At 40.0% G+C, this 12,951-nt stretch overlaps 1 protein-coding gene across 1 annotated transcript in view; it reads right to left on the bottom strand.

The window, feature by feature from the left end:
• The window catches only part of arvcfb (ARVCF delta catenin family member b), a 138,735-nt gene that overhangs the window by 52,739 nt on the left and 73,045 nt on the right, over positions 1-12,951 (bottom strand). Inside the window, exon 6 of the mRNA XM_030737112.1 lies at positions 7,722-7,905. Within this exon, the coding sequence (XP_030592972.1) occupies positions 7,722-7,905 (184 nt within the window). The remainder of the gene's footprint in view (positions 1-7,721; positions 7,906-12,951) is intronic.

The raw sequence follows: 12,951 nt of genomic DNA, 5'->3' as shown, positions 1-12,951 counted from the left end.
ATCAGTGCCCTTATGAAAACACTGCATTCTTAAAAGTTTTCAGGTCCTTGTATTGCTTGTGCATGTTGGAATCTCAGTGTGTCGTATTTTACCGTTAGAAGCTAAGAAAACAAGTGGGTGCGGATTCAGAGATCTCTCTGTCTTTCACCCTGCACAGACTCCGTCAGCCTGTTGTAGTATATATAGTGTGTCTGCTTTATCAGATGAATTGTGGGTGTGAAGGTCACTTAGAGTCGTGTGGCCATCGGAGGGCAATTGAGCATCTAGCAGGAAAAGACTGGAGCAGGACTGATGGAGATGGATGAAGACTTGGCTGACCTCTGCTATCGTCCTGCAAGGTCAGCAGAAACATTCAGGAACATATGTGTATCCTCAGTTCTGGTATCTGTCAGGCTTATCAGTTCTGATCCTATTTCTGATTCAGTGTATGATTGAGCTTCTTATCTAATCCTTGTTGAGATTCTTCTCATAATGCTTGAGTAAAAAAAAAAAGATGTGCTGAAAGCAATCTCTGGCTCTCTTCCACGGCATGTCTTTTTTCCTGTCTCTCTCCCCTAAGCCCCAACTAGTCTCGGCAGATGACTGGCCCTCCCTGAGCCTGGTTCTGCCAGAAATTTCTTCCTGTTAAAGGAGAGTTTTTCTTTCCCACTGTCGCCAAGTGCTTGTTCATAGGGGGTCGTTTTCACTGTTGGCTTTTCTCTGTAATTATGATACTGCCAAATAAACTTAGCTGTTTTACCAATGTAGGAAACGCCTATAAGAGCAAAGCAGGACTATTCAAAGTGCTGAAGAAATCTTAATTCTGTCTATTGACAGAGAAATAATAATGTAGAAATCAAATAGAAATGGAGCCTATCATAGGGCAACTATCATAGGGCAAGAGGCAGGGTACACCCTGTACAGGTCGCCAGCCTGTCGCAGGGCTAACACAGAGAGACAGACAACCATTCTCCATAGGTGTGAACCACATTCACACCTATGGGCAATTTAGAATCACCAATTAATCTAACCCCGGTAACTGCATGTCTTTGGACTGTGGGAGGAAACCAGAGTACCCGGAGAAAACCCACGCAGACATGGGGATAACATGCAAACTCCACACAGAAAGGTGGAATCAAACCTAGGACCTTCTTGCTGTGAGGCAGCATTGCTAACCACCACACCACCGTGCAGCATTATCTAAAACATGGTTCGAATCTATTGTGTTGGGTTGAGAACACTGCAAAGGCCTTGGCTTTTGAGTCACATTATTTAGAGACCTGCTACTCCATGCCCTTGCTCATTAGCTCTGTGTAACTTGACCTCACTTCTGTCAATGTGTAATTTTAGCCAAACAGAGTGGAGAGCCGCTTCTGAAATGCTACAGTTGAATCTCAAGCATTCACCATCAGCTCCAGCAGGACCCTTCCAAGCCGGACTGCCACAATGCTGCCACGCTTGCAGCAACTCACACTTTTTCCTTTTGGAAATTACCTTTGCACAATAATTGCATTTAACGGAATCATCTGTGAGTTTTGAATAAGCAGCCATTCTCCAGCTCTTATCAAGCATTTTATAAACAGCATGCATGTGCGGGCATGATGCATGTGGGGGGTCCATTATTGACTCAAAATTGCATGAATTAAAAGCTAGAATCACTTGCATTCCCATTCTTTTATTGGGAATATTTCCAATTCAGAACTAACTCTTGTTTTCCAGCTCTAGCATAAACTCCAACCCCATACTCTCAACACCACTCATGACCACACACATACACACACCCTCTGTTTCCTTTTCAATAAGCCCACAGCGTAAATGCTGTAAATAAGCAGGCTCCTATCGACAGCGGAGGCAGGCTGCTATAATAAAACTATTCCAGTTTTTATTGAGGTGTAAGCTCTGTTGGCGTGAGTAAACAGATTCTCCCTGGCATCAGCACTTCTCCCCAGTGCACAAACCCTGCGTCTAAGCAACTGTGGGCTTAGTTACAGTTGCCATGGAGACACAGTCTTGTCAGCTTGGCCTGCATCGAGGGTCAAAGGAGCGGGAGCGGCGGCGGGATATTGTGATATGTGACAGAAATGAGATATCAAGGATGATAAGGTGTGGACACAGTGTTGTGTTAGTAGGTGGGGGGAAAAAAACACATTACACACAAACAACATAAAGAATATGAAAGATAATGAAAGAAATAAAAAGACAATGAGAAAGAAGTAAGAGCAGTGGGTCCACTGTGTCCTTGATTAAATATTCTATGACTTTCCTCAGATATATCAGACGTTTCATTTATTCCCTCCAAGTTCATTAATGCTGCTCTTCAACTCACCACTTCTAAAATGTTCTAAAATTACAAGCAACTTTTGACACGTTCTGTCTGGGAAAACTATAAGGAAATCATCTAACATGTGAAACACATTCTGGTGCTTTTGGTCTGCGCTGGACTTGGATGCTAGATTGTTCTGGATGTCGACCAGCAAGCCGCAGCATCTACTGTGGGAGGATTTCTGGACTACAGTCTAGACGGGCTTGGCTGGCCCAGGAGGAAAAGGCGCAGGCAGGCATGGAGCACGATAACCCACACACACATTCATGATGTTTCACACTTTACTACAGTCTGTCACTCTAAGTTGAAGCCAAAATGAGTGTCCAAGGTAAGAGAGGAGAAACAAAGGGAGGGGAAACTACTTGGAAGTTAAACACAGGAACACAAGATTGCTTCACTCATGTTGTCCTTAGCTGATGACAGAATTTAAGAAAGATGAAGAGAACACATTTTAAAGTTTTGGAGGATTTCTGCCTCAAACAGAGGCAATTTACCTATTAGACACAGTGCGGCACATTTGGTACCTCCTACAAAGGTGAACAGGTGCCATAAAATGTGTGTGAACTGGAAACAACAATGCAAGTGCTGCTGGCCATCATCTGAGATGACACGTCAAGCTGTAGGTTCTTGCCATTTCCATTCAACATTAGGCTTTCATGTCCTTTAGCATAATAGCCATAAATTTTTTACATGATAGAAAGTGTTATCTTGTGATATCATTGATAGAGCGTCGCCATGCACATGCACAGCAACAACACCAGCCCAAACATGTCTGCGAGTGAGAGCAACGCGGCAGCCTCCAATGATAATTTGGTACCTAAAAAGGGAGCCGCTTCAATAATACTGAAGTGGTTCAGCCACATGGGGCTTGATCTCCAACAAAGCACAATACTTTGCAAATTATGCATGAAAATGTTTCCTTCTAAAGGTGGAAACAACAAACTTGTTTCACCACAAAACACACCGTCAGGTATAATGTATTGTCATAAATATCAAATGTCCTTACAACATTGTGATTTAAGTTTTAGGCTATACTGCCCACCCCTAGAAGGTTCTTAAGAAAAATAATATCTCAGACCAGCTGGAAATGGTTTGGAACATCCATTAAACAGCACACTGACATCTTTACACTGCAAACTAGACATAACATGTTAATTACTGAGCTTAAGAGGTGCTGACCAGTTACGCAGCATCAAGCTCACTATTCCTTTAAAAAAACAAAACAAACAAACAAAAAAACAAAACAACATCTTTTTGGACTAAACTTTTTCCCCCAAAATTACAAATTACAAATATGACTCACTTCATTTCAGTCTGTGTTAGCTGAATTTGGAGCTAGCTCCTGTTAGCTTTTGATACTGTTGACCATAACATTTTATTACAGAGATTAGAGCTTGCTATAGATATTAAAGGTACTGCACTGCAGTGGTTTGAATCATATTTATCTCATAGACTCCAATTTGTTCATGTAAATGGGGAGTCTTCTTCACACACTAAGGTTAATTATGGAGTTCCACAGGGTTCTGTGCTAGGACCAATTCTATTTACATTACACATGCTTCCCTTAGGCAGTATTATTAGAAAGCACTGCATCAATTTTCATTGTTATGCAGATGATACTCAGCTTTATCTATCAATGAAGCCAGCTGACACACATCAATTAGTTAAACTGCAGGAATATCTTAAAGATATTAAGGCCTGGATGACCTCTAATTTCCTGCTTCTAAATTCAGATAAAACTGAAATTCTTGTTCTCGGCCCCACAAATCTTAGAAACATGGTATCAAACCAGATAATTACTCTGGATGGCATTACTTTGGCCTCCAGTAACACTGTGAGAAATCTTGGAGTCATTTTTGACCAGGATATGTCCTTCAATGCACATATTAAACAAATATGTAGGACCGCTTTTTTGCATTTGCGCAATATTTCTAAAATTAGAAACATCCTTTCTCAGAGTGATGCTGAAAAGCTAATTCATGCATTTATTACTTCTAGAGTGGACTATTGTAATTCATTATTATCAGGCTGTCCTAAAAGCTCCCTGAAAATGGTAAAATGGACTAGTTCTTATATAGCGCTTTTCTACTCAATCAGAGCACTCAAAGCGCTTGTACAACCTGTTTGCATTCACCCATGCACTCCCATTCATACAAGCACTTCCATCATTAATTAAGCTAAGTGCTTTTTTTTTAATTAACTAGCATTCACACGCATTCATACTCCGACAGAACGGTCGGAGAGCAACTTAGGGTTAAGTATCTTGCCCAAGGATACATTGGCATGTAGCCTGGAGTAGCCAGGATTCGAACCGCTGACCTTCCGATCAGTAGGTGACCTGCTCTACCTACTGAGCTACAGCCACCCCAAGCCTTCAGCTGATCCAAAATGCTGCAGCTAGAGTGCTGACAGGGACTAGAAAGAGAGAGCAGATTTCTTCCATATTGGCTTCTCTTCATTGGCTCCCTGTTAAATCTAGAATAGAATTTAAAATCCTTTTCCTCACATACAAGGTCTTGAATAATCAGGCCCCATCTTATCTCAAAGACCTCATAGTACCATATCACCCCCAACAGAGCACTTCGCTCTCAGGCTGCTGGCTTACTTGTGGTTCCTAGGATACTTAAGAGTAGAATGGGAGGCAGAGCCTTCAGCTTTCAGGCCCCTCTTCTGTGGAACCAGCTTCCAGCTTGGATTCGGGAGACAGACACCCTCTCTATTTTTAAAATTAGGCTTAAAACTTTCCTTTATGATAAAGCTTATAGTTAGGGCTGGATCAGGTGACCCTGAACCATCCCTTAGTTATGCTGCTATAGGCCTAGTCTGCTGGGGGGTTCACATAATGCACTGTTTCTTCTCATTCACCTTATTTACTTTGTTTATACTCCACTCTGCATTTAATCATTAATTGTTATTAATCTCTGGCTCTCTTCCACAGCATGTCTTTCTCTCCCCTCAGCCCAACCGGTCGCGGCAGATGACTGCCCCTCCCTGAGCCTGGTTCTGCTGGAGGTTTCTTCCTGTTAAAAGGGAGTTTTTCCTTTCCACTGTCGCCAAGGGCTGCTCATAGGGGGTCGTTTTGACTGTTGGGTTTTCTCTGTATTATTGTAGGGTCTTTACCCACAATACAAAGCGCCTTGAGGCGACAGTTTGTTGTGATTTGGCGCTATATAAATAAAATTGAATTGAAAATTGAATTGAATTAGCGGTGAACACAAGCCTGATTATGTATTCAGCTCATGATTTTGTCCACGGTGAATCATAAAAACAGAGAAGCTTTTAGATTTTAAAAACTCTGATGTAGAGCAGCAAATACTGACAAGTGACCCATGAATCATTTCATAATTAAAATGTTAACACTAAAAAAAAAAAAAAAAGAAAAAAAAAACCACCCCATAATATGTCCTAAAACCCACGATCACGAATGTTTTGTTTTGTCTGATCAAGACAAACCAAAGGTACTCAGATCAGGTGTCGCTTGCAATAATGGACAAATTACTGTTCTATCTTTGTGCTATGATGTAACAACAGAAAGAGAAAGACATGTCAATGAGAGAAACCATGTTATTTAGCTACTTTGAAATAAGTGACAATGACTGTGTGGGTGCTCCGGAGTCAGCAGCACCCACTGTGAGCACCCACAGAGATACTGTGAGGGAAAGAGGAAGAACAGTAATGTGGTCCATTCAAGACAAATGGGAGGAATGGACATGGCGTCAAAGCAGTTTCAACTGTGAATCCTTAACTGCAGCACTTGTGATTGTTCATTTATTTATTTTTTTAGTAGTTGACCTCTACCAATACTTGCAGATACCTCACTACGTATTGCAAAGTCCACAAATAAGCGTTAACAAAGTTCACTTGCTAACCAAGGCCAGTGCTGCATTACTTAGCCACTAACATACTGTGCAATAACAGAGCTATATGAGCCGGTTTCTCAAAGCCTTTTGTCAACTCTGTTAGGTCAAACTGAGGTGACACAGGTTTTTAGAGAACCAATCAGCCTGCAGCTCTTGCAAAGACCATCAAGGCCTTATGAGTATCTGTAGGTGGGAAGTTTAGAACTGAAGCAGACCTTCACTTTGAATGGGCCAGAAAGCATCAGAAGAATAGCTGTGGGTCAAACCACTTGATCTAAGAACTGCTTCCAGTGATGGCAATAACTGTAGCTTATGTAATAAAGCCTATATATAAAGGTTAATATTCATTCAAAAGTTATGTTTTTGAAATGCAACTTAATGCTAACTTTTGAAACAAAAAATATTCAACTGTCAGGCAGCAACACTTTGCACTCTGAGCTAAATTTATCTTGACTCAGCCTCAAGGTGGTCAGGCACCTGGCTGGGACAAGCAGAGATAACGCTATTTCCCAAAATACAAGAAGCGTGAACACCCTCAGACAAAAGTAATGTTGGAAGTATTGGCGTATTGTTTTCCTAAAGCCACAAACCAAAGTCACCAAGAGGTCTCACTGCAGACATCAACATACTTTACATGTATAAGACACAGGCAGGCACAGGAGCCACAGCATCTGCTGTATCATAAATTCTTCTAGGAGCTTATCTGACCCTGTCCCAGGTCGTTAAGCAGTTTTATATACATCACACCTGTCCCCGTCTCCAACTGGTATCTTTGGAAAACCTTAAGAGTGTTTTGTTCTTGTCATTCAAGACCCTGGGTATATAAAGCTAAGGCTAAATAAAATTCAGGGCACTCATTGAGCTCACATAGAGAGACATAGTGCGCGCGCGTGTGTGTTGTTTTTCCCTTGCAAACTAGGGGAGCAGTCAAAGTAAAGGCAAATAATTTCCATATATCATCACCAACAAGGATTTTACTTTCCCAGAGCCCCTGGTAAAATCTTCACATTGCTTGTCTTCTTCAATCATAAGTCTAAAACCCAGCAATATGTAGATTACTACCACATGTGGCAAAGAAAAGGCATCAAATCTATATATTTGGAAAACTGCAAAAGGCAGATATCAGGTATTTCTGCTGGAAGATGACAGGTGACTCACAATTTCTCAAAATATTTGCCAATTATTTTCCAACTGAAAAACCTAATAATTCAATTCATAAATTGTTCCAGGTCAGAAACAGTAAAACAGACACTTTTGATATATCTAGAATCATTTTAGATCATTTTTCTCTGTGTATACAGCTGTTTGTCATTGAATTTTGATACATTTCCATATGTAAATATGTCAGTCATGTTAAAATGACAAAAACATTTTTGCTTTTTAAAAATATGGATGAAAAAACAGCCATTTGATTAATGGGCTTCTGTAATCCAAACCTTTCCAACACTCTACATCTCTCAAAAATCTATTAGTCAATTGAGTTTAATGAGTAGATAAAACTGTAATCAAACTATAAACATCACTTATTTGCTTATAAGCCACTTTAGGGCTGACTCTACCTGAGACAGCCGGAGGTGTTCTTGAACACGGTGGTCCACTCTGCATCACGCGGCTTTGAGTCCTCGTTGGGCTCGTGCTCCCATCCTGAGTGCGGGATGATGACCTCGTTGGTCATGGTTTGCAGGCCGTGGTTGATGATCACCATCTTCAGGGGTTCATAGGATGACAGATTCCACAGGGTTCCTGCAGGGGAAAGTACAGAAACGCATTAAGAGGATAGCAATAAGTTGGTTTAAACGAAGGATTATGAGCAGGAAGAGAGAGGACATGAGGAGGCATATATATATATATATATATATATATATATATATATATATATATATATATATATATATATATATATAATGGGGAACAGAGAAATTGTGCACAGAAATTGAAAGTCATGCAATTTAATAACAGCTGTATAACAGATAAACAAAGAAGCCTCTTGTTCAGATTTTAAGAGTGCAACCACATTTAATTTGGCAATAAACCACATTTTAGAGAAATAATAGAAGACTGGATGTTCATTATCCAGGCATGATACCAATTGACCATATTGCAAAAATACACTGTAATAGTTTTTATTATTCTTCTATAACAGGGATCCTCACATCCAGGCCTCCAGAGCCAGTGTCCTGCAGGTTTTAGATATGTCCCTGATCCAACACACCTGAATCAAATGACTGAATTACCTTCTCAGTATGCAGTCAGGTTCTCCAGAGTCCTGCTAATGACTTCTATATTTGACTCAGGTGTGTTGAAGCAGAGAGACATCGAAAACCTGCAGGACACCGGCTCTCGAGACCTGGATGTGAGGATCCCGGTTCTATAAGAAAGGGGGTGACTGCTACAGCAGCCATATCACAGTGATATTTCTATAATATTCTCATAAAATTTCTACAGCAATACTGTGGCCACAGTGATCTTGTGGTACATCAGGTTATTTCTCAGCAGTTGCACATAATGCACCACTTGGATCTCATGTTCTGTAGATATGTGTGTGTGTGTTGAATCAGGATAAATGATCTGCTTCAACTTTTCTATCCAACAGCAGACACTGTTTCATCCCCGTCCTCTGTTATCTTTCCCAAAGAATCCAAGCAGGAGAAAGAGCATTTTCTAGGTGGCTGCAAATCTCTCTAACAGCCAACCTATTTTATAGCAAAAAAAAAAAAAAAAGTAAACTAATTCGAGCTGGCTATGTGCATCCTGAGGCTTCACATAAGAGGCAGGCAGACAAAGCAAAGAGGAGGGAATTTTTGGGAGCACTGCCAGACAGCCAAACCCACAAAAAATAAAATGCTGTGTTGAAGTATCGGCATCAGATGGGTTTTCACTCAGACACATGGAAGCTGTGAAGCGAGGCAGCCTCCAGTTTGAGGAGAGGAAAAAATTTCAGGCCAGCAGATCAGCAATAAAAAAACCCAAAATAAAGAAAACAAAAAAAAACCCTCTCTTGTCCATGTTTGACACGTTCCTGAGTTGCTGTTTTCGTTAATCCAGCCCACAGGTCTCTCTGTCTTTGTATCTCATCACTTAAATCTCCCTTTTTTTTTTAATCTTCTTTCACAATTAGGTACTGAAACACGGGCTGTTTTCTTGCCTATGCAGTGGCAAGTTATCCACTTAACAATATATATATATATATATATATATATATATATATATATATATATATATATATATATATATATATATAGAGAGAGAGAGAGAGAGAGAGAGAGAGAGAGAGAGAGAGAGAGAGAGAGAGAGAGAGAGAAAGAGAGAGAGAGAGAGTGTGAGTCTTTTTGGTATTCTTTCCAAAGGAAAAGTATCTTGCATGCCTCCATGAATGCAGACACTGCTGCTGGATAAGTGCTGACTGTGCTGGCGGATGGGCCAAATTAGCTGGCTAAACCCCAAAAACTAACTTTCCATAGTTTTCAGAAAACTGAGCAGGTACCTGTCCTTTTTGATTTCCACACAATATCTTCACCTGCTGTACCAGCGTGCCTCCCCGCCCCCCCATCTGTTCTAAAGGAATAACAGCTGGGGGCTAGATTAAGATTAAGCAAATATTTACACACTCATGCACATGCCAAAGTGCACAGAGCCTTATGGCTTTTGCACATATCTATGCATTCATATAGTTCTGTATTCACAGGCACTCGGAGCGTGTGACTCGCTCTTGTCCCATAAACAGGCCATTAGCAGAGCAGTGAAGCCGTCATACTTCCTGGCCCAGTTCTTTAAAATGGTTTCTGTACATTTTCCAGACAGTCAATATTTCCTCTGTTAAATCATGCTCTCCACACAGAGGGGGGAGGAAAAAAAAAAGTCTCAGCAGCCAGATCTGGGCTAAAAATAATTCCAGTCCCTCTGATGTGGTTATGCTTTGTTTGGCTGTTTCCTTTGCCATTTAAAAAAAAAAAAACATAATGTAACTAAAATGCATACGCTGTGTTCTTACAAAACAGTAAATCTTAATTTAGTTCAGGACTTTTTCCACTTTGCTTTTACATCACACACTAACAAGTCAAGGAATCTGTGTGTCTGTGCATATTGCTGGTGACCAGAGGAAGTGCAGTGTCGATTTTACAAGTCATTTGAATTTTTTGTTGTCTTACAGCTTCAAAATAAACCTCTACTGCCTGTAACATAAATTTTTGCTGATGCAAACGTCTCTGTGACAGCGGCCATTGAAGTGGGAACACTGTAGCTCCGCTCCCTCTGTTTTTTCAGTTGGTGACCAGACTAGACTGGACTTCCTGTGTGTCAGAGACCACCAGGCTGGGATGCTTATTAGATGTGCAAGCTGGGGTGTGGCTCCACACTAGGAATACCATGATTTATTTATTTTCACACGATCATCTGTGGCATCACATCCTACCTAAAACAATCCACCTGATTCACAGCTTGTTTGGGAGCAGATCACGTCCTGAGAGTAAACACAGCCTTACAGGCTAATTTCAGGGAAAAAATATCCCCTCAAGCACTAAATAACCAAAGCTCAGGTAATTACACCGTAGAAAGAAAGCTGGTTTAATCTTGTGCTTCGACTGTTTACTGTAAATTTCATAACTCTACAAATTCAATATTGATTTTTTATTTTATTTTATTTTATTTTTTTACAAGCACTTCTTGGAGCAAAACAAGCTGAGATGTTCTTTTAGCATATGGATGTTCTTCCATCAGCAAAACTGAAGCTGTGATAGAAAAAACAAAAAGAAAAAGAAAAAAAGAGAGAGCACTGCAGAGCGGGTGCCAACACTTGGCTGTTTTGGATTTGGGGGGAAAGTTATGGCCAATGTCAAAGTTTTAGTGGAATTTCAAAGTCAAAAAAGGGAGATAAATTAGTAACAAGATTAATATAATAGTTGTCAGCGCCCCTAGATTTATAATGTTATAGTTTATACGGGATGTGTATGTTAGTAAAATGTTACAGGTCTGTTGATTAGTCAGTATTTATTTCAGTCTAGTCGCATACAGGTCTTTGCCACCTTCCAACATCACTGAATGTAAATTGATGAACAAAGTAGAGCTGTAACGATTCGTCGACATAATTGATGACGTCGACGACAAAACTTAGTGGATGCCTCGTTTTCTAAAACCACATATGTGGCAATGCGTGAGCGTTTAAAACGCCGGCACCATGGAGCTGTGACGTCAGCTCTGGATGGGTACGTTTTAGAGAGTTAGTGCGTTGCACTGATACCCTGTTAATGTTTGTACAGTAATGTTTCTCTTAGTGTACCTAGCTCTCATGGTGTTTGCTAAGCAGCACCATTTCAGTTATGTTAGCTAATGAGTGAAGGACAATAGGAGCAGCTACGTTGTCTCCTATTTTTTTTTCTCGCATTAATATCAGCGTTCATTCTGAATAGTAAACCTCTTCATGAACTGAATCACCTGTAAACTTTTCAGTTGTTTTGCACGGAAAAATCTTGTTGATTTAATTTGAAGCCTTATTTGAACTTTTGGACAGAGGCCATTTTTTTCTTTACTTATTTGCACATTATATTTTCATTTAAAAATAAAAATAGCATTCACTTTAATATGAATTCTTTATTTGATATTTATTGTGATGTCACATTAATGTTGGAAATAAATGTGCTTAGTTGCAAACTCGTATTTGGTGATACTCACAGGTGGGAAGGCTTGAACAGATGAGGCAAGATTGAAATAATCATTGACTAATCGACAAAATAATTGACAGGTTAGTCAACTACCAAAGTAATCTGTAGTTGCAACCCTAGAACAAAGCAGTCCAGTCTTTACTGCAACCTTTCCAAGTTATTGCACACTGATTGTCTTTTTATAGCCGAGCATTTTGCCAAAGTGCTTAAAACACTTTTTTAAATTAATTTTTTAAAGCACTCCAGTAATTATGCGTTTTGTGGCCAATTTCCGTTGTAAATATTAAGCACAGTGAAATTAAGGTGGAAAAGGAGTAAAAACACTGGAGCTGAGCTCAGCTGTGATGTCATCAACTACTCTGGACTCCCATCCGGACTTGCCAAGTATGAACCAGCAAGTACGAACTTGTGTACTTGTGTACTGAGAAGCGCCCAGGATTAATAAAAAGTGTATACATGACTGTACGTTTTGCTTCCACAGCAAAAAATAAAGATTAAATGTAGTAAAAGCTTTGGATCCTGTGGTTTTATATCTGCAACACATTTAAATTGTCTTAAGCAAATATATGAACATAAGGTAGAATAAACTGTCTTTATTCACATTATCTATGATTTATTTTTAAATATTACCAATGCAAGAAAAGACTGAAAAAAATAGACAAATAATGTATCAGCCCCTCTATAAGGCTTGTACATGTAAGTTAGAAAAAAGTAGAACAATAAAAAGTGCCTTTGAAATGAAGAAACAGTGCTTACAAACATCATGGCTTTGAAGGCACCATTTATTTAACATATGAACTCCTGAATGCCGAACAACGCATGAAGCATTTCTCCTGCTCTGTGTGATTGAAAAATCCTAGATCATCTAGTTACCACACTCACTTGACCTCTGACCTTTACCACCGCCGAGGTTCGAACCAAGATGCATTAGCAGTATGAATTTGAACATCCCAGGTGAGATCATTCCTTGCTTATGGCGAACGTTAAAGTTTTTGTGGAACAGACGCCGCAGCTATGACAGTAGCTCAACTATTTCTTTGAAAAAGCCGCGCTAACTAGTGCAGTGCTCGCAGTCACAGGTCTGTTAGCATAACCAGAGACAGATGTCACAGTCAGTAGAGAATTATTTATA

Source organism: Archocentrus centrarchus, chromosome 9 (assembly GCF_007364275.1).
Source record: "Archocentrus centrarchus isolate MPI-CPG fArcCen1 chromosome 9, fArcCen1, whole genome shotgun sequence".
NCBI lineage: Eukaryota > Metazoa > Chordata > Actinopteri > Cichliformes > Cichlidae > Archocentrus > Archocentrus centrarchus.
Note: the sequence above shows the minus strand (reverse complement) of the source record. Positions and strands in the feature narration are given on the sequence as shown.